This window comes from Gopherus evgoodei, chromosome 9 (assembly GCF_007399415.2).
Source record: "Gopherus evgoodei ecotype Sinaloan lineage chromosome 9, rGopEvg1_v1.p, whole genome shotgun sequence".
NCBI lineage: Eukaryota > Metazoa > Chordata > Testudines > Testudinidae > Gopherus > Gopherus evgoodei.
In genome coordinates, this window is record NC_044330.1 from 48,954,363 (window position 1) to 48,980,700 (window position 26,338).

Here is a 26,338-nt window from a genome sequence, read left to right on the forward strand (position 1 = left end):
CAAAAAATTTGTCCTGAGAACCTCTGCTCTAGGTGGCCCTGCCCATCCTATCCAGTTTGCCGAATCCAGTGATCATGGTAATAAATTAATTAAACCCTTTTGTGCCATTATTTTGTGCATATTCAGAGCCCTGCCTTTTAAGGCATCAGCGTTTTCAGTGCCGTGATATGACATAGAACATAAGGCTTTGTGGAACATTCCAGAGTACACAAGCCACTGTAATGTGTGTAGTTCCCTAAAATAATGTAGGATTTTTAACTTCTTCCCCTCTCAAAGATAATACAAATGGCTAATTTCTTGGATTTCTTATATAGAGTGGGTTTTGGCATAAACCTCCAAATAGTGAAATGCACAGACATGTTTTGAAAAAAATTTACCTAGAAAACTTGTCAATTATGAAAATGTATAACTTCATGGCTTCCATTGCTTCCTCTGCCATAGAACAGTTGCTCATTCTTTTGTGGGAATTCTCAAAGACAAACATTATGGTTCTGTGTTAACTGGGTTTTTTTCTCTGTAAAAGAATAATTAAGTTGGGACTTGTTCCTGCAATGTGCTGAGCATTCCATCTCCAGTCCAGCGAAGTGAATAAGCTTAACTTTAAACATGTGAGAGGTTAGTAGGTCTGCTCATCTCCTTGCATTACTGAGTCCTGGGTGAGCACAGTGCCTGGTAGGATTGGGCCCTTAGATTCTACAGAAAGAGTTCCAACCTCAGCAAACAACTTCACAGCCCTGGCTCTAGACTAGTGGTTTTCAAACTTATTTGATCATGCCCCCATTTCTTTGTGTCTGTAGTAGTTTTCCCTCACCTTGGTGCCCAGCCAGCTGCTGCTGCTCTCTTGCTGCCCAGCTCTGAAGGCAGAGTAGAGAGTGGTGGCTGCTGGCTGGGTGCTCTCCTCTGAAGGCAGTGCTGCCACAAGCAGCAGCACAGAAGTAAGAGTGGCATGGTATGGTATTGACCCCCTATTTCTCTGCTGCTGGTGGCGGTGTCACCTTCAGAACTAGGTGGCTGCCTTCAGAGATTCAGCTGCCCAGCTCTGAACGTGTGCCGTAAGTTTTTTGTTTGTTTATTCCCCGCAAAGTTTCTCATACACCCCCAGAATACATTCCATGCTGCGCCCCCAGTTTGAGAACCTCTGCTCTACATTGTATTACTAATGAAGGCAAAGTGTTGTATGACATTTGCAAAATAGTAGTTAGTCTCTTTGGAATATACAGTACTGATGAGTTACAATCTTTTTCAGTTCTCGAGCTGTTGGGATTCCAGTACTGTAGAACAAGATGAGCTGTTCCAAAATTGAGTTTCTGCATAATACTGATCAATGTGGACACACCTGGAGCTAGGAAAATACCATTAATAGCTTTTTGGTTTAAAAATTGCATGATCTTGTTCTGTGACACTGGAAGAAAGAGGAAATTAAACAGACTGAGAAAGAGGTAGTGCTGACGCAGTGGAAAGAAAGATAGGGAGAAAAGAACCTGCTGCTAGGTTCCATGATTATCAGTGCTATATCAATACCCAAGACAGATAGAAAAGAAAGCACTGCAGAAGGAAAAAAACAGGAACTTAATTTTCATTGAAAAAAATGATTCTAGCCCTTGTAGTAGCAAAGATAACTTTCTGAATGTAATTAGCTACAGTAATTAGGCTTATTTAATTACCCAGTGAGGGGTAGCATGAGGGGAATGTCCAATTAATTAAAATTACAATAAGAATGTATACATGGTACTTAAACTGTAATCTCTTTGGAGCAGGGACAGTCTTCGTTTGTACAGTGCCTAGCACAGTAGAGTCCTGGTTTATGATAGGACCTCTTACATGTTTCAGTAATATAAATAAGTGTGGTTTTTAATGTGAAAGTATCAATGTAAATGACTGCTTTGGTTGTATATTGAAGAATGCATTTATAAATATTACATTTATTATTTATCACAGTGTGGGAGGGCCTGGGCTGAAACAGGGAATGCAAAAGATTTTTGGGATTTGATGTCATGAGAGGAAAAAAGATAACTGGGGTGGGTAAATTGGAATACGTGAATAATAATCTTGACTGCCACTGATTAACTAAATGACTCCATTTCTCATTGCCTTGGTTTACTAATCTGTAAAAATGAATATAATCATAATTAGTTGCCATATCATTTTATAGATTACTAAACCACAACACTGAGAAGTGGAGTCATTTAGTTAATCCAGGGGTAGGCAACCTATGGCACATGTGCCAAAGGCAGCACGCAAGCTGATTTTCAGTGGCACTCACACTGCCCAGGTCCTGGCCATCAGTCTGGGGGGCTCTGCATTTTAATTTAATTTTAAATTAAACATTCTTATACATTCTGAAACCTTATTTACTTTACATACCACAATAGTTTAGTTATATATTATAGACTTACAGAAAGAGACCTAAAAAGTTTTAAAATGCATTATTGGCATGCAAAACCTTAAATTAAAGTGAATAAACGAAGACTTGGCACACCACTTCTGAAAGGTTGCTGACCCGTGAGTTAATCAGTGGCAGTCAGATTTGTTCACAAATTCTGATCTGTAAACAGTGTGAAGTTTAAAAGGATACAGTCATATTAAAAATTGCTTCTGGCTGAAAATACCAGCTACTGTTACAAGTAACATCCTAAGATACTAGAACGGAGAAAGATTGGAGAAACCTATTTTCTTTCTAGCTTAGTTTGTTTAAAGCAACACGAAATCTCATAATTAAAACTTGTAAAGCAATTTGAGAATCTCGGGTGAAATATGCTACGTACATATAAAGTATAATGAAGTGTATTTTAAGCAACCATCTGTCCACAAGCTTTTTATTAACAAGGAAAGGGGATATTACTATGCATGTGATTCTCTTTATGGTGATTCTCTTTATGAAGTAATTGCAAGTAAAATGAGTTGGAGTGTGATGGCGAATATGGAGTACAAATGTCAGGACTCGTCTACACTTACAGCACTGTAGCAGCAGTGAAGATGTTACCTATGCGGATGGAAGAGCTGCTCCCATTGGTGTAGGTACTCCACCTACCTGAGAGGCGGAAGCTATATCAATGGGAGACGCCCTCACCTTGACATAGCACTGTCTACCCTGGGGGTTATATCAGTTTAATTACACTTCTCAGAGGTATGGATTTTCCACACCCCTGTGCGACATAGTTATACTGACATAAGTTAGTAGCGTAAAGCAAGTCTCAGGGTATGTCTACACTTACGCTTTTGCAGCGCTGGTAGTTACAGCTGTGTTAGAACAGCTGTATAGGGCCAGCGCTGCAGAGTGGCCACACTTACAGCAACCAGCGCTGCAGTGTGGCCACATTTAACAGTACTTGCAGCGCTGTTGGGAGTGGTGCATTGTGGGCAGCTATCCCACAGAGCACCTCGTCCCATTTCGGCGCTGTGACTTGTGGGAAGGGGAAGGAAGTGTGATTGTCTTTCTGCTTCCTGTTCCAACGCCCCGTGGTGCTTTGGTACACATTCCGAGCAGTGTGGCAGCATTGTGATTGTACAGCACATTTTCTGCGATTTTTGTTATAAATGGATCCTGAGCAGCTGACGACCTTATTGATGAATGTTGCCAGCACATCGCGCTTGGCAGTGGAGCTATTCCTTCAGCTGCAAAATGAGAGTGACAGTGAGAGTGAGGAGTCAGACGATGATATTGAATCGCCTCACTGTGAAGACAGTAAATTGCTTGTAGCAGTAACAGACGTGCTCAGCTCCGTGGACCGGCGCGTTTGGGCTCGGGAAACCAGCACTCAGTGGTGGGATCAAATCGTCCTGCAATCCTGGGATGACGAGCAGTGGCTGCAGAACTTTCGGATGAGAAAAGCCACTTTCATGGCACTGTGTGCTGAGCTCGCCCCTACCCTGCGGCGCAGGGACACAAGATTGAGAGCTGCCCTGCCAGTGGAGAAGCGAGTGGCTATTGCAATCTGGAAGCTGGCAACTCCAGACTGCTTCAGATCGGTGGCGAACCAGTTTGGAGTGGGACAGTCTACCGTTGGAATGGTGCTGATGCAAGTTTGCACAGCCATTAATCGCACCCTGCTAAGAAGAACCGTGACTCTTGGGAACGTGCAGGACATTGTGGATGGCTTTGCAGAAATGGGGTTCTCTAACTGTGGAGGGGCAATAGATGGGACGCATATTCCTATTCGGTCACCACCCCACCTGGCATCAGAGTACGTTAATCGCAAGGGGTATTTCTCCGTGGTTCTGCAAGTGCTTGTGGATCACCGTGGGCGTTTCACTGACATTTACTCAGGATGGCCTGGAAAGGTGCACAATGCATGCATATTTTGGAACAGTGCCCTGTTCAGGAGGCTGAGGGCTGGGACTTTTTTCCCAGACTGCAAGATCACAGCAGGGGACGTCGAAATGCCCACTGTGATCCTTGGAGACCTCGCTTACCCCTTAATGCCATGGCTCATGAAACCGTATACAGGGAAGCTTGACAGGAGCAAGGACCGGTTCAACTACAGGCTCAGCCGGTGCAGAATGACTGTGGAGTGTGCTTTTGGCCGTTTGAAAGCTCGCTGGCGCTGTCTTTATGGGAAGCTAGATTTGGTGGAAAGCAGCATCACCGCTGTTATATCCGCGTGCTGTACCCTCCATAATATTTGTGAAGGGAAGGGTGAAAGATTCAGTGAGGAATGGACCTCCGAGGTTCGACGCCTGGAGGATGAGTTTGCTCAGCCAGAGAGCAGGGCTAATAGGGAGGCCCAGGAAAGGGCTTCAAGGATTAGGGATGCTTTAAGGGAGCAATTTGATGCTGAGAGCCAGCAGTAATGTTTGATGCATTTGATGTGCTTTGCTTTACCTTGGTGTGTAATATTTACCACTTCCAGCAACAATAAAACGTAGTGAAAGAAATAGAAAAAAAAAACTTTATTCAACATACAGTACATAACAGGCAAGGGGGTAGGGGTGGTGGACTGTACATTTACAGGTTTTAATATGTCCTATTTTGATCAATATTCACTGTCTGCTGCACTTCAGGATTACTATGCTGCAGAATAATTGGGGTGGAGTGAACAGGGTAAGAATTATAGTTATCAGGGCTGGTAGGTGATCTTACAGGTGTTGGGGGCAGCTGGGGATAATACGGAACTGGCTGCTGGAGAAAGTTGTTTTGTGGAAATACTGGGGAACAAGGAAGAGGGCTTTGGGAGGGCTGTGGGTTACCACGGTACATATTTGTCTGCATGGCTACAAGAGACTCGAAAGACTCAGTTTGGCGAGACAGGAGGCTTATCATCTGCTTTGTGGTTTTTTTGGCAGACAATTCCTTTCTCCTACTTTCTGTTTGCCTCCATTCATGTACACTCTTTCTCCATTCATAGGTCTTCTCTCGCCATTCCTCTGTCTTCCTACTTTCTCTGTTGTAGTGGCTCATAACAGATTTTATCAATTCCTCTTTTGATTCTCTAGGATTCCGTCTCAAGTTCTGCAACCTACGTGAGGCCGGTGATCCGGCTGCAGCAGTCAAGGTCACTAGAAAAAAGAGAGATAGAACCATGTAATACACAGAGGCTACATTGTTTATTATCACTTGGTGAAGGACTTTTTAGACTTTTGGTAGCATCCTTCTCACATACCTCACATAACACAGAGAGGGCAGGCAAGCTAAAAGTCATGGCGAGCAATGGGGTGAGTGGTTTTGCCCCGATTTCCCCTTGGGAGTGGGAATTGACCAGTGGGTCACTGGGGTTTATCAGCAATGGGTACAGGAGGTAGCTGGTGTCCTGAAGAGGGGACAGTAGTGAACAGGAAGGTGGTGAGCTAGCTGCTTGGGGGGGGGGTTTCTTTGGTCCGCGTTCACGCCATCCTGCTGGTGACGGGGGGGGTGAAGAAACGCGGGGCTGGATGCCTGCTTGGAGGGGGGGGGGAACACGGGAACACACCGCGGGGCTGGATGCCTGCTTGGAAGGGGGGTGGGGAACGCGGGAACACACCGCGCTGCTGGATGCCTGCTTGGATGGGGGGGTGGGGAACACGGGAGCACACCGCGGGGCTGGATGTCTGCTTGGAGGGGGGGTGGGGAACACGGGAGCACACTGCGGGGCTGCCTACGTGCTGGGGGGGGTGGGAAACACGGGAACACAGCGCGTGGCTGCCTACGTGCTGGGAGGGGGGGTGGGAAACACGGGAACACACCGCGGTGCTGGATGCCTGCTTGGATGGGGGGGTCGGGAACACAGGAGCGCACTGCATGGCTGCCTACGTGCTGGGAAGGGGGAGTTAAAAACAGAGCACCATGGGCTGGGGAAACGCAAACCTGGCGCCCTGCACTTAGTTATCCCTAAACTCTCCACAGGGTTTCCTACTGCCAGACATATCATTGCTGCGTGTTACCTGGGAAGAGAGGGAGGGTCTTCTACAGGAATGTGGATACCGCCCTGGCCCCTATGCAGCTTGCCTGTGTGCAGCCATGGTCCCCCCACCCCTCGCTGCACAGTGGATCAGACGAGTTAGCCTGACCGGGACAGGGACCACGGTGGCTCTCCCGATCAATTTGAGAAAGCATATTGCAAACGCTCTTGCAGCAACATTTCAAGAGATTACCGAGGCAGATTACAGAGACGTGATAGAGCAAATCAATGGGCTATTCCACGTTTAGGCATGCATGCAGGCAGCCATAACCAAAATCCTCCTCTCCCAAAACATAGAAATCTACTTATCACGATCCTCAGTTTCCTCCTCAACATCAACTTCCAGCTGCTGCGACTGGCTAGCCTCCTCCGGGCTTGAGAAGAGCTCCTGGCTGCATGTGTCCTGGGACTCCGGGGTGTCTCCCTCCACGCCAGTAGCCTCACTGTCTCTGTCCTCTACAAACTCCCCCACTTCTCCCTGCTCTGAACTCTCCGTCGTGCTCCTAGGATTTGCAGTGGGGTCACAACCAAGTATGGCATCCAGCTCCTTGTAAAACCGGCAGGTTGTGGGGGCAGCTCCTGAGCGGCGATTTCCCTCACGGGCTTTGCAGGAAGCACTCCTCAGCTCTTTAATTTTTACCCTGCACTGCAAGGCATCCCGTTCATGGCCCCTTCTCATCAAGGGCTGCGATATCTGCCCATAAGTATCATAATTTCTCCTTCTGGAGCGCAGCTGTGTTTGCACAGCCTCCTCTCCCCAAACACTAATGAGGTCCTGCAGCTCTGCATTGGTCCATGCTGGGGCTCGTTTGGTGCGTGGAGGCATGGTCGCTGAGTGATTGATAGATTAATTGCACTCCATACCTGGCTGAGCAAACAGGAAGGTGATTTTTAAAATTCCTGGAGCATTTAAAGGAGGAGTCAGGTGAGCCCAGGGCAGTGGAGTTTGCTTGATTACCAGAGAGGCTTCTTCAGGTATGCTGGGATACCTGCTTATGCCACGGAGGTCAACAAAAACGCTGGTGAGTGTCTACACCTGATGACCAGTGCTGGTGATCCAGCGCTGGATCCTCTACACCCGAGGCTCGACCGGGTGTACAGCCAGCGCTGCAAACAGGGAGTTGCAGCGCTGGCCGTGCTGTGCAGGTGTGTACACATCCTAAGTTGCAGCGCTGTAACCCCCTCACCAGCGCTGCAACTCTGTAGCGTAGACAAGGCCTCAGTAATTACAAGAAGAGTTGTGACTGCAAACAAGAGCACTAGTGCAGAGCTTGTCTGTCTGAATTATGAACAACCACTCTTGGTCTTCTGGGTTGAAAAATGCATTTTTAATTTAATCTTATTTTTATCTTTCTATTTAAACCTGCCCTCTGAAGCTAGCTGAGTAAATTTGAACTCACTGGAAAGTCCTGAGAGATTTATTGGACAATCATTGAGCTGCTTCTCTTGGGAGCTACTTAGGGTGACCAGAGAACAAGGATGAAAAATCGGGACGGAGTGGGGGGGTGTAATAGACATCTATATAAGAAAAAGCCCCAAATATCAGCACTGTCCCTATAAAATCGGGACATCTGGTCACGCTAGAGCTACTCATCTATGCCTAAGAGAAGTGTGGCAGCTGTCTCAGTGATTTGTTAATAAGGTTTTGACATCAGTCCTGTCTCTTGAAGGTGACCTGCAGATGTGGGAATGGTGGAGAACTGAGCTGGAGCCCTTTTTAGCCTGTGAGGTATAAAGAGAGCCCTAAAGCTTTTTTTTGTTTTTTGGTTTTTTTTAATGTAAATAATAGTTTGGTTCATTTTGAAAGCTTCTCCCCCCCCACTGCCATTTGTTTTTTATATTAGATGTTCAGGTTCCGTCTAGTGTGAAAGACTGTGATGACTGGTGTGCCAGTGAACTATGACAGTGTGAAAGCTGAGCATATGAGACTGGAAGGGATTTTTAGTCAGACTGTTCTGAAATATGTTGATTAGTCTTAAAGTTAAGTGGGTTTTAACATTTTGAAAAAAGAACACATTTGGTAATTGACATTTTCACCCCCAGTTCAAGGTAAGAGCTGTAACTATATACATCCTCCAAGATGAAGATGTTCCTAGGAAATCAGAGCTGGCATACCTGATATTTCTAAAGTTTAAAAGCAAGCAGAAAATGCCATTTTGAAAATTAAAAAGAATCAGGTCCTCATTATACACCATAAAGAAGTAAAATAATATTAAAAAAAAGCACAAATGCAATTAAAAAAAAAATTCTTTCCGGATCACCTGTAGGTGCAGGCAGTCTGAAATACGTGAAGAAAGGTAGGAGGAACTGAAGGTGAGGATGCTGCTGCTTTCTTCTCTTTGAAACAATGATGTTCTTCATCTCTGCCTGTTTTTTTTGGATTCCAGTATAAACTACATCTCATAAATTGTAATGTCAGAAGGGACCACTGTTGGTCACTCCCTGTTAAACAGTTGTGCAAATCATTCCTCTCATTATATTATTTCTAGAGCTTGCCAGACTGTAGATATGATATATGTAATATTTCATTACTTCCTTGAAAATTCCATTTTTGCCTTCATAATTTATTGTAAAATAAATAAACCATAGATTATAATGGCCCTTGGATTTGTTTTCTTGGACTGTGCTGCTTCTGATGTGATGATATTCTAGCCTGGATGTTCCTGTCATCCTCTACTCTGTTCTTTTGTTCCTTTAAGAAATTGACTTTTGTAGTCAGAATATGTTTAGTCCCATTTGTGTAATGTGATCCTCTCTTCCTCTAGAGGGTGGGAGGCAGGAGTGGTGTAAAGGGTGGGCGCCTGGCTGAAACCCTGCTCAGTTCCCAGCGGAGTGAGTGCTCTGGAGGTTGGAATGTAAAGTATGTTCCTTTTCTCAGCTTCCTGATCTTGCAGGGAATGCAACTCTTGCAGACTACAGTGTATCTGGAAAGCAAGAATCTTCATGCTTTCGCTGTTGGGGGTATGCTTTATCTACATGGAGTGAAGGGTTCTGCTGATCGCAACATCATATATACATCGTAAACATCATGCATACCTCATATTGTTTGATGCACCATCTTGCAGGGGACCAACTTAGAATAGCCAGGATCTGATATTAGTCTGCAGTAAAGGACTGAGTTCTTTGCTCGGAGATCACTGACCTCTTTTTCATTTCTACTGTTCTGTTCTGGTTTGACTGAGGAGCTTTATTGGTTTAAGTGGATAAGTTACTTGAAGAATGAGATTTTTAAATTCATCTCTTGGAAAATGGATCATATGTAGATTCTGTGTGCAAATCTGACACAGAATTAATCTCTGGTGCCGATCCTACCCACTGGCTTCAGTGGGTCATACCAGTGGGATACAGGAACAAAAGAATCTGGTTTGTTAGAATTGTAACAGAATGGCAGATTTTGGGTAACAGGCAGCACTTGGGCAGGATTCTGTCTATCCTGATTTAGCACTTCTGAGAACTAAGGGAGACTTCCAGAAGGAAAGTGACTCACTGAAATTTCAGTGCTTTTGTTCTCTCCAGTTGTCTTTCTGCACTCCCCTTCACAGTGGCATTGGGTGCTATGGCTGCCATGAGACTTCGGGGGCTGGCGTCCTCTAAGCTTTACCAACGCCGGCAGGATCGGCTGAGTGGCACAGGGTCACTGCTGAAAGACGAGACACGGGCAACAGCTGGGATACCTGGGTAGGTCTCTGAGACAAAGGGAATGGGATTGTTGGAATGTTTCTTAAGGCTCCATACATTTCTTTTGAAGCAGGCGGTGTCTGCAGACAGGCTCAGATTAGTGTATTTTTATTTCCAGATAGTTTATGAAGAAAAAGGTTTTCCTGGCACAGAAGCTATCAGTTTGTAACAATAACAGGAAATGAACAATGGCGAACCTTTCCCATTTGAAGCAACATACAGGGATCTTCAGACCCAGCAATGTTTCTAGTATTGCTAATAGTGTGGGTTTTAGGCACTGTGCTAGAACAAGGACCTAGTGTAAAATGCTGTAGTTGTTTTAAATGCTGAAAAGATTTTAGCATTGTTTGATTTCAGGCACATTTCTCCACATACATTGTTAAGAATGAGGCAATTGATTTTACAGATTCTAAATAACTTTGGAGTTTTCCAGCTTTCCTGGATGAGCTCTTTGACTTCTGCTGAATCTAAGCTTTCAATCAAAGAGAGAACTAATCTTCTAGGTTGCCTGTTCGTAAAGTAAATTTACCAAGGGTAAACTAAGGCTCTGCAGTAGCCTGTAGCCAGATGGCTCCAGTACTTGTGCTTCCACCCAGAGGTTTCCTATTCTGCAGAGTAAAAACTGGGGACAGCTGTGTCAGTTTTCACAGATGTTAACGAGCACCCTGTGGTATTAGTCAAACTGGCAAGAATTAGGTCAATTTTATGTTGGCTCTGCTTGGGAGAGCTCTGAGAGGCAGCAGAGGTGGACACTGGAGCTATTGCATTGGAGAAGAGGGCAGTGGTATGCAAGAGAGAGAATTCTCTCCTTCAGCAGCCGGAGGTGGTTTGAGGCTTCAGATTTATCAGACACTTACTAGGCGGTGAAGAATAAAATGGAGCCTCAAGTAGAATCCAGTGACAGCACCCTATAGCAGTCTTAGTACCTTCTGTTTCCCAGTTGTTCATTAGTGGCCTGGATTCTAATCTTGGACAGTTGGGTCCTTCATCTTAGTTTAGTCCCCGCCTTTTAGCCCTCTGGCTGTTAAGTATCTGGTGAATTTTTCAAGCTTTATGTTCAAAGGGGTAGGGGTGAGTGAGTGTGTGTATCTGTGATTAGGATATGGATGGGGTGTGTGGGCAAGTAAGAGAGGCTGATAGAAACCCTACTTCTCTTTTCTAACTTATCCTAAGAGAAGTTAGAAAAGAGAAGAAAGAGAGATTGGGAGGTGGGGAAGACAATGTAGGGGATAGAGATTACAGTGTACAGAAAAGGAGAGGGAAAAGGATGTAAGGAGTTGGTTGGGAAGAAGGTGAAAAGGAGACAGACACTGAAACAATGCAGAAAAAATACACTGGGATCTATGATAGAAAATAAAAGAGAATGTGAATTGAGGCCAGAAAGGGTAAGAAGATAGTCATTTTGCTAGTTAATATATTTTCACAAAGTAACAAGTTACATATAAATACAGTACACAAGTGTTATCCTTGTAAATTGCAGGAGTTATGGCTAGAGTGGTTTAGATGAAGGCCTAAGTATTTTTCACTTGGGCTAGTAGGCATGGTCTTTGGACAAGTAGATGTGCAATAATACATTTTTCAAGCCTGACTTTTGTGGTTTAAAAAACCAAAAACTTTACAATAGTATTGTTTTTACTCTACATTTTTTCCTTATATTAATATAGCTCTCACGAGGCAGAAATTGTAACATGTCAGCAGTACAAAGCTAATATAGGTATAGGAGAACAAGATAGATTTTATTCTGGCTTGTATGTCATTAAATCAAAATATAGCTGACAATTTTGTTAAGAAGTTGGTATTTGGACAGTATTGCTGAGTTTTGTCATCGTGCCTATTAAATGTAAAATGTATATGTGAGGCCACTACTGGAGATAGCGAGATGGTTTGGGCTGCAGTACCGTTGACATGCTGATAACACTTAGACCCAGACGCTTTGGTCACTTGTTTTTCCCATTGTCTGTCAAGAATGCAGCTTGAGTGAGGGCTTGTCTACACTTACCAGAAGATCAACACTGCGGCGATCAATGCATTGGCGGTCAATTTAGCAGGTCTAGTGAAGACCCACTAAATCGACCGCCAATTCCTCTCCCGTCGACTCCTGTACTCCACCTGATCAAGAAGAGTAAGGGGAGTAGACGAGAGAGCATCTCCTGTTGACGTCGCATAGTGTGGACCCCGCAGTAAGTAGATCTAAGGTATGTCGATTCGAGTTATGCTATTTACATAACTCAAATTGCGTAGCTTAGATCGACTTCCCTTTAGTGTAGACACGGCCTAGGAGCTTGCTCTCTGAAGCTCCGTACAGACGTAACTGCAATGATGTTGATGGATAGGAACAAACACCATACATAGCAAGTGGTGCTTTGAGCATTGTCCTGCTAAACCCAGGGTTGTGAGTTCAATCCTTGAGGGGGCCAGCTAGGGATCTGGGGCAAAAATCTGTCTGGATTGGCCCTGCTATAAGCAGGGGGTTGCACTAGATGACCTCCTGAGGTCCCTTCCAACCCTGTTCTATGATTCTGTAAGTGTCAGAGCTGATAGCCCATTAGGTTGAAGGGGTTAAGGTATGTTTACCATTTATAAGTAAGGTTATAACTGAGGAACTTTGATTTCATTGTCTTGTTTTGGATGCCCAGATAGCAGCAGTGGCCAAGAGTGCTCCCTCCCCCAAAATACTTTATTTGACTAGGAGATTGAGCCCCATTTACTTAACAATGCAGAATTCACTGTAAGCATCTATATTTTTTTGTCAATGCTAGACTAGATTACTGCAGTGCTTTCTGTATATGACTATCCTTGTGCACTATTCTTCCTGAATAGTCTTCAATGCGAATGTTTGCTGACTGAGTGGTAGATCACACAGTGGTCTTATTATACCTATGACATATAGTCTGTACTAGTTTCCATTTGCCTTCCAGGTGCAATTCACAATGCTGTTTTTGATCTCTAAAGCTATTTATGGTTTAGGACTTTACTCCTCTTATCAGTGGGGATACTCAAGAGCAGTGGTTCTCAACCATACTCAGAGGTCTTCCAAGGGGTACATAAAATCATCTAGATATTTGTCTAGTTTTAAAACAGACTACATAAAAAGCGTTAGTGAAGTCAGTACAAACTAAACTAAAATTTCGTACAATGATTTGTTTATACTGCTCTATATACTGTACACTGAAATGTAAATACAATATTTATATTCCAGTTCATTTAATTTATAATTGTGTGGTTAAAAACAAGAAAGTAAGCAATTTTTCAGTACAGGTGTTCTGTGACAGTTTTGTATTTTTATGTCTGATTTTGTAAGCTAGTAGTTTTTAAGTTAGGTGAAACTTGCGGTATAGAAGACCAATCAGACTCCTGAAAGGGATACAGTAATCTGGAAAGGTTGAGAACCACTGTTCTAGATTATGATTAAGGCTGTATTTTAGTCACAAGTACTTTTAGTAGAAGTCTTAGACAGGTCATGGGCAGTAAAGAAAAATTCATAGCTCGTGACCTGTCCATGACTTTTACTAGATACTTCTAACTAAAACTTGGGCCGGGTGTGTGTGTGGGTGCTCTGGAGGGGCAGTCTGGGGGCACTGTGGGTGCTGGGTGTGGTTGTCCAGGACCCCCTCTGGCGCTGGAGGGTGCCAGGCAGTGGCATGCGGTCCGGGACCCCTGCTGGTGCTGGGGGAGGGAGGGAGGGTTGGCGGGACTGGCAGGCTCTCTACCCGGTTCCAACCAACATGTCTCTGCAGCTCCTAGGGGGAGAGGTGCCAGGAGGGCTCCACACGCTGCTCCAGCCACAAGTGCTGGGAACCGCAGCCAATGGGAGCTGCGGGGGCGATGCCTGGGCAGCCCCCTGAGCCCTTTGTCCTCTCCACCTAGGAGCTGCAGGGACATGCTGGCCACTTCTTGGGAGCCCCCCCAAGGTAAGTGCCACCCTGCATCCCAACCTCCTACCCCAGCCCTGAGCCCCCTCCAACACACCCAAACTTCTGCTGCAGCCGCTGCAGAAGTCATGGAGGTCACGGAAAGTCACGACTTCAGTGACAGACACGCAGTCTTAATTATAATCGGGGGGGAGGGGGATTCTTTTCTGGGCTGTAAATGACTGTTTTTAAGTCTACTGTTTGCTCGCTGAGAATTCTTTTTTGAAGGATACTTTTTGTGGTTTCCTTCCCCAAAATATAAAAAGCCCCAATATTTAGAGCTCCTTCTTAAGGCAAATGATAACAATCCCAGGGCTGTGCTGATATCAATTGATGATGGTGAATGACAGGCATATTTGGGCATGACTTTTTTTAATATGTTATAGAATTGACTAAACTTTTAGTTATACATAGTGAAGATGAGAAATATAATCTGTTAAATGAAATTTATTGAAGATGACTGAAAAGGCACTTCCTTGGTTTAAGGGGAATACTATAAATTAAGGCCATTTCAGGAAATTCACCAAGCATGCTGCTGTGTTGAGAAAGGGGTGGAAGAGGAACTCTTGAGTACCTGCTACAGGTACTCAAGATACCCCTGTGTGAAATCCAGGACACATCCATAAATGCATTGTGTCTCTTAAGCAGCTGTGTGGTGGCAGTTCTCCTTTGGGATACCACGCAGACATTGTGTTCCTTGTAGCCTGCTGGAATGTGTAAAGGAGCAGTGGATTTTTGCTTTATTGAACCTCTGGCCCCCTCACATAACAAACAACTGTAGCAGCCAGACAGAGGGATAACCAGAGACCCTGGACTCCCTTGTTAATTTGTCCTTATGGCTGTGAACTGCACTGAACACCTTGTTTCATTTTTATCCATTAGAGTGTGGATGAGAGGTCATGGAGTGACAGACTGAACATGCATCACTGGTTAAGCGGAAGGAATAAGAATGTGTGTGCAGTTCCATTTGAGTGTTAGGCCGGAAGGGAGGGGAAAGAGCCTGGTGTGCTAAAAGAAGCACAGTCAACTTGAAACGTAGTCGTGTTTTAAAAATACAAAAAAAAGAGAGTTTAAATCTGTTTGTTCTCTCTAGTTGCTGTGGGAAATCCTATGTAAGCAAAAGAGGAAACAAAGTTTGCTGGGGGGATATAAAACTACATGTACAGGGCTGTCAAATGTGTGTGTAGTATAGACAATGAACAAAGAAATATTTTTCTCTATGCTCAATTCCAGTAATCTTAAATGTTACTTGTTATAAAAATTGCACAAGCTGGTAGTGTAGCTTTCAAAGAAAGAGTACCGTTGTTGGTTACCATGTTGGCTTCATTTCAGATAAAAATAACTTTGGACAATAAGGATTTGGGGGAAAATGTTAAGGGGAGTTGGGAGATTTTAGTAGTGAGATATTTTCTCTTATTTTCTTTGTGTTATTCTGTTAAAGTGAGTAATACTCTAGCAGTATCCCAGTACAAATTTCTGTGTCTTTGTCTACACTAAGGATTTCCATAAAAAATCTTCCCTATCAGTGCTACCACTGATTCAGCTGAGCCAGTGGGAATTTTAATGAAGACAATATGGCTTCCTACATTTCTGCCTTTTTATTGCCTTACAACTTTAACTGACATGATGGTGTAAATATGGAACCTTCCAGAGCCTTGTCTACTCAATGGCTTCCACTGATGGAGCAGAACCAGTGGGAAATGTTTTTTATAAAATTCTCTAATGTATGGGTGGTGCCTCTCCAGATTCTTGTAGCATCCATCTCTGTTATCTTAGCATCTGTTTATCGCACTCTTTCTTTCAACATTTGTTGGATATTCAGCCCATCACTAAGGCCTCGTCCAGACTAGGGGAGGAAAATCGATCTTAGATACGCAACTTCAGCTACGTGAATAACGTAGCTGAAGTCGAATATCTAAGATCGAATTACTCACCCGTCCAGACTGCGCAGATCGATGTCTGCGGCTCTCCGTGTCGATTCCGGAACTCCGTTCGGGTTGATGGAGTTCCGGAATCGATGTAAGCGCGCTCGGGGATCGATATATCACGTCTAGACTAGACACGATATATTGATCCCCGAGCAATCGATTTTAACCCACCGATACGGCGGGGTAGTCTGGACGTGGGCTAAGTTAAAGCGACTCTTCAGACAAGTGCAGAGAGGGTGAAGATTAACCTTCTTCGGCACTGAAGCAAATGCATCTATCTTGAGTGGTGGGAAATGATTGATGTGAAGCAAAATGTTTTGTCCCATGACAATATGTCAGGACTCTTGTTGTCGTCCTGCCCCCACCCACACCTCCTAATCAAATCAAATCCCAAACCTCTAGTCATTATTTCAAAACTCAGTTTCTGCAATGTGCTGTTTTGTGACAGAAATCCCTCTTGGATTTGCAGCTGAGCCATGTCTCTCATGTACCCTAGTACCATGAGAGTGATGCTATAATAACACTCATTCTATTGCAAGAGTTTTCAAAAGTAGGGGAGTAAAACTGGTCGCCTCATCAGAAATGCTGCAACTGATCTTTCACTAGCCTTATCTTCCTTGTTTTTGCATCCATATTCTGCATACTGACTCCCACTAATCCATTCAAATATAATAAAACATATGGAGATATACCTATCTCATAGAACTGGAGCGGACCCTGAAAGGTCATCAAGTCTAGCCCCCTGCCTTCACTAGCAGGACCAAGTACTGATTTTTGCCCCAGATCCCTAAGTGGCCTCCTCAACGATTGAACTCACAACCCTGGATTTAGCAGGCCAATGCTCAAACCACTGAGCTATCCCTCCCACCAACCTCATTTGAGGTTGTCCTTTGTACTTTCTTTGTTGTGCCACTATTTGCCTTGTATCAGAGGGGTAACCGTGTTAGTCTGGATCTGTAAAAGCAGCGAAGAGTCCTGTGGCATGCATCCGACGAAGTGGGTATTCATTCATGAAAGCTCATGCTCCAATATGTCTGTTAGTCTAAGGTGCCACAGGACTCTCTGCTACTATTTACCTTTCTCGATTCAGGGTCACCAACTCCACATAATTGCTAAGGTTTTTGGTGGAGATGTTTTGAAAAGAGGAAGGAGCAGCAGAAAAGTCTCACAGCTGTTGGGTTTGTTTTAACAGTCTTCTCATCGTGTGATGTCCCAGACTCTTCTTCTGAAGGGAGAGAAGCCCAATTTGCTGACTCTATAAAATATTTCTAAATCTGATAGTGATTTAGCTTGTATGTCACCTTAACTACTGCCTGTAATTTTCACTTCACATAAAATATGTTCAGAGGGTGTTACTAGAGTTTAGACCAGTGCTAGTGTCCAGCAGAATATTAAAAAGTCTGAGTATTTGTATATTTATCTGAGAAACCTATTCCTGATTAGAATGGTACATAACATGCTCCCATGAAATGTCTGCATTTTAAAAACTGATCAGTAAAAGTTATGACGCAAACTGGTGAAAGACTGGAAAATTCTTTGCTCAGGTGCTGCCCTGCTCTCTCATTGTTGTGCCATTTTCGGTCACAGTGCTGGAAGTTCAGGATGTTTTGTCATTTACTTTGTTTTAATTGTCTTTCCTGTCTTTGTGTTACAAGCTTATTATTTAAAGAGGGGGGGCATCTGTGTTTGATATCTGAGTACAACACAGTAAATTAGTGAATTGCTTGGAATAAATGTAGCTTTTCTAGTTTGAGGGTATATTCTGTGGAAAGGACTTGTATTTTAGCATCTTGTGGCTGTTGTTGAGATTGTTTTAAAGTTAAAAGTGAGGCTAAATTCTTTTTTCGTTTTGAGATCAAAGGAATAAATGTCTTCAGTAAAACTGAAAGAAGTGTCAGGAGTGAAGAGCTAAAGAGAGTATAGAACTCAGCTCATGGTTATGCAAGATCCATTGTTAAGTCCTCTCTATCTTACAGATACAAATCAGGGAATCCATTTATGATACAATTGTCCTCTGACTTGGGTGCAACACAGCTGTCATGTATAATGTACTCAGGAACTTACGTTCCCTACAGATTTCAGCTCTGTTGTAACTGAGGCAGGGAACAATCATGGTATCAATAGGTACCCCATTGTAAGTGTTGTGTAGATGGGGCCTCAATGGCTAAGAGAGCTCACCAGCTGCAAATTCATTGCCTCCCGGAGGGGTGGAGTTGGACAGGGAAGAGAAGAGGAGTAGGTCTTAGACTGTATGTGCTTGACCAGCTGTGCTCTTCTCTGCATTAGGAAAATTATTCTTGGAATGCAGGATGGATCTAGGAACTGATCTCTAGATTTCCATCTGCTATTTTACTCATTCATTTATTCCCTGGCATGACTGTCAAAATGGAACAGAGGTCCTTAATACGTGGAATTGGCTGAAAGTTTTTCTGTAATACGTGGGACATAGTTTAGCATTCTTTAAAACAGATAACTTTTCAGATGATCTCCGTAGGAAATATTTGTTTGGCCCTATGTAAAACTATGTATAGTTCTTTGTACTTTTTGTAGTAGTTTTATTTTCCTGGTTACATACTTTTTTTGTTTGTTGCCTCTCATTGGCACAAGGATTGTCCTTTTTCTCTCTGTCGGCAGGAATTAATAAGGATTTTTACCATCACCCTTTACATTTTCTCTACTTTGTCTTCCTCACAGTTCTGAGACCTGCATCATAGCTAGGCTTGGAAGGATTTGATTTTTATTGGTAAATATCAGTAAATGTCAATTTCACCGTATACACAAATGGACAGAAAAGTCCATCAATAATAATTGAAATTTACCAAAGTAAAAATGCTGCATGAGAATTTGATTCAAGGACATTTACTGTGTATATTTTTCCATGTGATGTTGACAATTCGTGTTTTAATAGTTATAAAGCTTTAACTTTTTTAATCTAAGCATGTGCTGTAATTTAAATAACTATTGTTGACCCCTCCCCATAATTTCCCACAACTGTGAGTGATAATAATTGGAAAAAAAGACTTAACCCCCATAATTTTGCACAATGGTGAACATTTAAATCAATAAAAATAAAAATACTGAAAAATAAATATTGACATTATCTATTGAAATTATAATATATAAAATCAAATTCTATCAAGCCTAATCATAGCCAACGTCCTAGCCAGCTAGGACTGGAAGAGAGACTTCCATTAGTGTTGGTTCTAGCTGGCTGGAGGAGTTGCATTGGAAAGATGCAAGGTACTTCCCTTTTCTTCCGTCTGATGTGTGTGCCTGTGCATAGAATACACTGACTTAATGGTACTCCTACCCTATGAGTAAGAGTTTTGGACTAACAACTGAGCACAGACTCCCTGCATGGCAGCACACAGGATTACCAATAGGCCACTGAGCTGGATATACGGTATATTTGTGTGGTATATATTTTGGCTGTGTATGTAGTATGTAACTTGGTATACATACATTTACTTACTATTTCCCCCTCTAGATTACTGGGTCCTATTGTGCTTAATCATTAAGGAACAGATCATTTGTATTTTTGCACCTCTTGGGCCAGTATGATGACATCTACACAGTCCTCGTGCTTATAATTTTCAAGGAAATCCTGTTTACAGTTGCCAGTTTCTTTAAACTTAGATACATTTATCAGTTAACTTTTTTTTCTCTTCCAAATCCCAGAAGTGTTTAGACTATACTACCTGGTTTAGCTGTTAATCACCCTCTTTGCTGCTTCTCACAATCTAATGCAGTAACAGGGATGTTGGGACATCTGGAATGGTCTTACAGGGTTCTGGGTTTGATGGAGTCTACAGTTGCTCTTTTGCAGTAAGAGTCATGGGTGTTGTGTGTGTATAAAAATAAATCCCATAACTTTTGACATTTTCTCATTTTTGTGAGTGGGTGGGCTGAATGAATTTCTTTGACAGCTGCAAGTTAAATCCTGAGCTGCATTTCAAAGTTGCCACACAAAGGAACAGATCATTTGACTCTCAGTGGGAGCTCTAATTTTCTACAGGGTTATGAGGCTTTTTTACTGAAGGCAGTTCGTACTTCTACAGTCCTCAAACCTATTTGCCTGAATAAGGGCCTTTACAGTCCTGCTTTCATGAATGAGGGGTTCAGAGATTAGACCCTAAATTTCCATTATCTTTTTTTTTGCCGACACTCCCATGTGACTTTTCCCTAAAACCTCTTGTGACAAATGGTTCTTAGTAGGTAGTAGGAATTATCCCTCTAGACCTAACTAAATCATCTGCATTTTACTCATCGCAGGAATGCGACTATGCAGATTGCAAGCTGAGGGCTCAGAACACAGTTGTCTAATGCCAGCCAGTTCCAGTCTTGCAGTATTGGGGCAATAGGACCCAGTGTAATGTCAGTGGAAGGTGGTGGGGAGCCAGGCTTTTTCTGAGAGAGCAACTAAAATAAATTTAAAATGGAAATGTAAGTAGCAGATTTTTTTCATAACTTAAACTTTTAATCAAGGACAACCAGAAACGTGCTTCGTTGTGTTTAGTGTTGGGCACATAGGGTGTATCATATCATATATGGATCTCTGACAGTCATAAAGATTAGAGGATTAGTCATGTTGTCCAAGGATATTAGAGAGACAAGGTGAGTGAGGTAAGTAATATATTTTATTGGGCCAACTTCTGTTGATAAAAGAGAAAACTTTTAGCTGTGCAGACCTCTTCTTGAGATTTGATATTACCTCACCCACCTTATATCTCTAGTCATAGAAGCTGTCATTACCCCCCACCCCTCTAATCTCTTCTCATAACACAGAAGATGAATGAGAGGAGCAGTAATTACAGCTTTACGCTTAGAATACTGTCTGCCTTTTTTATTGTTTATCTTCCTCCTTGCTATTTCCTCCCCCTCCCTCCTCCCATGTTGTCTAGATCAAGCCTCTGAACCCAGGGACCAAGAGGTTTTTTTAATTTTTTCCAGGTTGATTTGAGTGAGTGTTCAGTGGTGGAATTATTGTATTAAAATCCTGCCATTATGAACCTTCCTGGCCTGTGATTTAGCTGAAACAAAGCTGTGACTGGAAAAAAATTTGATCAGATCCCAAGGATGGCCTCTGGGTTTTGCTACAAACACTGACATTTTGGGGTGACTGTTCCTGTGCTGCCCCAGCAGAACTCAGGCAAATGTCTGGAGTTTCTGTAAACCATGAGTTGTGGGCCACAAGGTTGTAGGATTTCCTGTCTATTCATAATTTTTGTGAGATTCTAAGTGTAAAGGCCCATTTGTACTGCAGGGAGGAAACAAAATCCATTTTAATGCCTCTAAATTAGTATTATTGATTCTAATCTAATCAATGGGCCTGGTTCGCCTTTGGCTTATACCTATGCAAAATGGATGTAAAGTGTTTCCACCAATGAGAGTGGGGAATTTTAATTTGATACATTTTTCAGCCATTTTATATTCACTTTGTAGGACTGTAGATGACTATACAAGACGCAAGGCATTGGAGAATCAGGCTTCTGTCTTCCATGTCTGTTTTTCTGCCGGCACCTCTAACTGGTCAGAGGAAAGAGAAGCTGCAACTACTAGAATACACTTATTGATTTCTTGTTTAAAATAAATATTTGCAGAAAACAAGATGATCCAGAATAATGTTAACAAAAGAAATCTAGCTGTCTACTGCAGCACAGATATTGACCTCTTGCTTTAGGGAAAGACAGAACAGCCACCACTGTGGTCTTTTATTTTATGCATAGCATGAAGCAAAGATGAACTAGCATTACAAATAAAGTGAAAGAAGAAGAAGAAATGTACGCAGGGCATATGCAAGTGTTGATTAAAACTTTTATATCACCCCCTCAAGTATTCTGTATATACAATATATGCTACAGGACGGCTATTTTACAAATGTCTGAGTGTCTTAAAAATTGGGTTTGTTTTTCATATGCATCAACCTGTAATGCTACCATCACTCCAGTCATGCAGAGCTCAGAGGGAACAACAAAAACATCTAAAAAATAAAAATAAAAAATAGCTTTACTATACCTAAAAATGTTACCATGTATGATGTTGCACTCCATATGTTTATGGAAATACACTTAGGAGTGTAAATATAATGTAACTGCTTTATGCAAAAGGTCTCTTGTAAAGGTATCATTACAAAGCTTTCAGAGTAGCAGCCGTGTTAGTCTGTATCTGCAAAAAGAACAGGAGTACTTGCGGTACCTTAGAGACTAACAAATTTATTTGAGCATAAGCTTTCGTGGGCTACAGCATCCAAAGAAGTGGGCTGTAGTCCATGAAAGTTTATGCTCAAATAAATTTGTTAGTCTCTAAGGTGCCACAAGTACTCCTATTACAAAGCTTATAAACTACTGTGTGTATTGTTCCTATTTATATGTATATATCATTCTTGTATCTGAAACTAAAAATATTAAGTATTTCTCTAAGGTCTTATTGTAATTATGTAAAGTGTGGGCCATTAATAATGGCTTGGAATCTTGATGGCTCCCATTAACAAGGACAATTGGTTGTAAATGGCTCAGTTTACTTGGAAACCTTCCTAAGTATGTGCAGGCCAACCCTGAAAGAATGGAGAATGAGGTCTTACAGTGGCATCCTTCCTAAACCTTGTGCTTTTCCATTTAGAAGGAAGGGTGAGAACCCAGAGAGAGAGAGAGGATTCTCACCTCCTGCCAAAGCTATAAAAGGGGATGGAACAGAACAAAGGGGGCTGCAGTCATGAGAAATACTCTAATTACCACCTGAGCTGGAACTTATAAGAACTATGCCGGGGAAAGGATTGAGCCCAGACTAAGAAGGAGTCTAGTTTGTGAAAGAAGCTTATTGGAACATCTCTGAGGGTGAGATTTACTTGTATTCAGTTTCTCAATGCAGTGTTTCCCAAACTTGGGATGCTGCTTGTGTAGGGAAAGCCCCTGGCAGGCCGGGCTGGTTTGTTTACCTGCTGCGTCCGCAGGTCCGGCCAATCGCGTCTCCCACTGGCCGTGGTTTGCTGCTCAAGGCTAATGGGAGCTGCTGGAAGTGGCAGCCAGTAAGTTCCTCGGCCCACGCCGCTTCCAGCAGCTCTCATTGGCCTGGAGCAGTGAGCCGCGATCAGCCGGACCTGTGGACATGCAGGTAAACAAACCAGCCCGGCCCACCAGGGTCTTTCCCTACACAAGCAGTGTCCCAAGTTTGGGAAACACAGTCTTAATGTATTAGGCTTAGACTTGCGTGTTTTTGCTTTATTTTACTTGGTGACTTATTTTGTTTTGTCTGTTATTACTTGAAACCACTTAAATCCTACTTTTTATTCTTAATAAAATCCCTTTTGTTTATTATTGAACGCAGAGTGATTAATACCTGGGGGAGCAAACAGATGTGCATATCTCCCTATTAATGTTATAGAGGGTGGACAATTTATGAGTTTACCCTATATAAGCTTTATACAGAGTAAAACAGGTTTATTTGGGGTTTGGATCCCATTGGGAGCTGAGTGCTTGAGACAGGAGTACCTGCTGAGTGGTTTTCAGTTAAAGCCTGCAGCTTTGGGGACATGGTTCAGACCCTGGGTCTGTGTTGCAGCAGGCTTGCGTGTCAACAAGACAGGGTTCTGGAGTCCTAAGCTAACAGGGAAAAGGGACTCAGAGGTAGTTTCAGCATGCCAGGTGACAGTCCCAATGGGGTCTCTGTGATCGAACCTGTCACACCATTTTAAATTCAGATCCTCAGTACTCCAGATTTTAAAATAAAGCTGATCCCATTAGGAAACTGGGAATCTTCCCCATTTTTTGAAGTTGCCATTCCTAGCCCTGTTGGGACATGAGAGATAAGGCTTTAACGCTATGACATTTTAATACATAGAACACCTGGACTCATGTTTTCCCATCCTAGGCCTCAGGCAAGTGTGATGTTTGTTGAAAGGGGGTGGGGCAGTTATAAATTTGAGGAGAAAAGGAGAAAACATTTCTCTGCAGGGGTTTTCATTTATTTTGTGTTTTAATGGAGGGTGTCTGGAGTAAGTTGGTAGGATGGGGATTTGTGGACAGAGGGCAGGCAAGATGGTCAAAGATGAAAGATAAATGAATCCATCATATAGCTCTGCAAATTACTATGTGGTTGTTACCTCCACTTGTGTCAGATGTAAACAGATATCGGATGCTGATTCTGAATAACTTGTTGATTCCATTCCCTTGCCTGCTGCATTATTTTCATTGTGCTTATTTGTGCAAAAAGGGATGAAAAGATGTTGGTGACTGTAATGTTACTTGTGTGGTGTATGCATATTCATTTGATAGCTGTGACATTGCCCATGTTCTGACTCTGACCTTTATTTCCTCCTCAGTAATATGTCTGATGCCCTCGCAAATGCAGTGTGTGAGCGCTGCCAGGCTCGCTTTGATCCCTCGGAGAGAATCGTGAACAGCAATGGGGAGCTCTATCATGAGAACTGCTTTGTCTGTGCTCAGTGTTTCCGACAGTTCCCAGATGGACTCTTCTATGAGGTAAGGTGTGAAGCTATAGAAAGTTTTTTTACTTCCCCCTTTAAAAACCCAATCCTGGGAGATGCTGAGTATCTCTGGCTGTCAGTGAACGCTGTGAAAACTGAGAGTACTCAGCATCTGACAAAATAAAGCTTCAAGTGTCATTCTTTGCCCACCTACTATCAGTGTTTCTGTCTGCCTTTTCCTTCCCAGTGTAACTAGCCCTTTCAGAGGGCTGGGTCAGACATTGCTGCTAAATCTGAAGCAGCAGGGGCCTCTAAGTCACCGGAGCGAGGGGCTACTTCGTCAGGTCAAGGTGAAATGCTCATGGTCCCATGCCACATGACATGGAAGTGTGAGATGCTCTATGCTGACTGAGAAATCAATGGAGATAACTGTAATTCCCTGCAGATATGAGATCATAGAATCATAGAACTGGAAGGGACCTCGAGGGGTCATCTAGTCCAGTGCCCTACACTCAAGGCAGGGCTAGGTATTATCTGGACCAGGAGTAGGCAAACTATGGCACGCATGCCAAAGGCGGCACGCGAGCTGATTTTCAGTGGCACTCACACTGCCTGGGTCCTGGCCACCGGTCTGGGGGACTCTGCATTTTAATTTAATTTTAAATGAAGCTTCTTAAATGTTTTAAAAACCGTATTTACTTTACATACAACAGTAGTTTAGTTATATATTATAGACTTATAGAAAGAGACCTTCTAAAAAATTTAAAATGTATGACTGGCACATGAAACCTTAAATTAGAGTGAATAAATGAAGACTCAGCACACCACTTCTGAAAGGTTGCCGACCCCTGATCTAGACCATCACTGACAGGTTTTTGTCCAACCTGCTCTTAAAAATCCCCAATGATGAAGATTCCATAAGCTCCCTAGGCAATTTATTCCAGTGCTTAACCACTCTGACAGTTAAGAAGTTTTTCCTAATGTCCAATCTAAGCTGCTTTTGCTGCAATTTAAGCCCATTGCTTCTTGTCCTATCCTCAGAGTTTAAGAACAATTTTTATCCCTCCTCCTTGCAATAACCTTTTATGTACTTGAAAACTATTGTCATGTCCCCCCTCGAGTCTTTTCTTCTCCAGACTAAGCAAACCTAATTTTTTCAGTCTTCTCTTTTTCAGCCTTCTCCTTCTATGTCATGACCTTGGCTGATGTGAGCATATAGGAACTGTTTCTTTAAAAACCATAGCAGGAAGCCAGGCAGGAGGATCTGGGATAGGAAGAAGCATTGTAGCTGTAGGATATTACCATTTTCCTTATTTTAATATAGCTGCTTGTTCAGGGTGAGAGAGAAGTGACGCTGTGATTTTTACCATTATCATGTGACCACTAAGATACATTTCAGGTTCCCACATCCTCATATTGCCAGGAAATCACTGTCAATTATTCCTTCAGTTCTGCACAAACGCATACTCTGTATCTGGACTTGTTACTCATTCCTCTCCCACCTTCTTCCCCTGGCTCTTTCCTCCAAGTTGGTGGGGCAGACAATGTGGGAGATTGTCCACAGTATCTTATCTTTTCAGGGAGGGTCCCATTCAGATTGCTTCAGTGGGGCTCCATATTAGCTCAAATAGGTCCTGTGCTGTCAGCAGTCCCCTCTGGCTTTTCCCTTCCCATAGGCTTCTGTCTCTCTTAACCTTGAAATGATCACACTCTAAACTAGCTTTGTTTTAATGTACTGCTGTCTTCCTCCTTGGGAAATCTATCTGGCCATTACTCATAGACTCATAGGTCAGAAGGGACCAATCTGATCATCTAGTCTGACCTCCTGCACAAGGCAGGCCACAGAACCCCACCCATCCAATTTTATAACAACCCCTATCCCAGGACCGAGTTATTGAAATCCTCAAAATTGGTTTGAAGACCTCAAGCTGCAGAGAAATCACCAGCAAGCGACCCGTGCCCCACGCTGCAGGGGAAGGCGAAAAACCTCCAGGGTCCCAGCCAATCCGCCCTGGAGGAAAATTC

The 26,338-nt window shown here is 43.0% G+C and overlaps 1 protein-coding gene across 3 annotated transcripts in view; it reads left to right on the top strand.

Moving 5' to 3' along the window:
- The window catches only part of LIMS2 (LIM zinc finger domain containing 2), a 58,149-nt gene that overhangs the window by 3,756 nt on the left and 28,055 nt on the right, over nt 1-26,338 (top strand). For 2 of the 3 annotated variants that reach the window (XM_030575361.1, XM_030575363.1), the window contains exon 2: nt 24,209-24,368. In XM_030575361.1, coding sequence (XP_030431221.1) covers nt 24,209-24,368 — 160 coding nt within the window. Of the gene's footprint in view, nt 1-22,598; nt 22,725-24,208; nt 24,369-26,338 lie in introns of those variants that run through there. The other variant, XM_030575362.1, reaches the window with a different exon arrangement.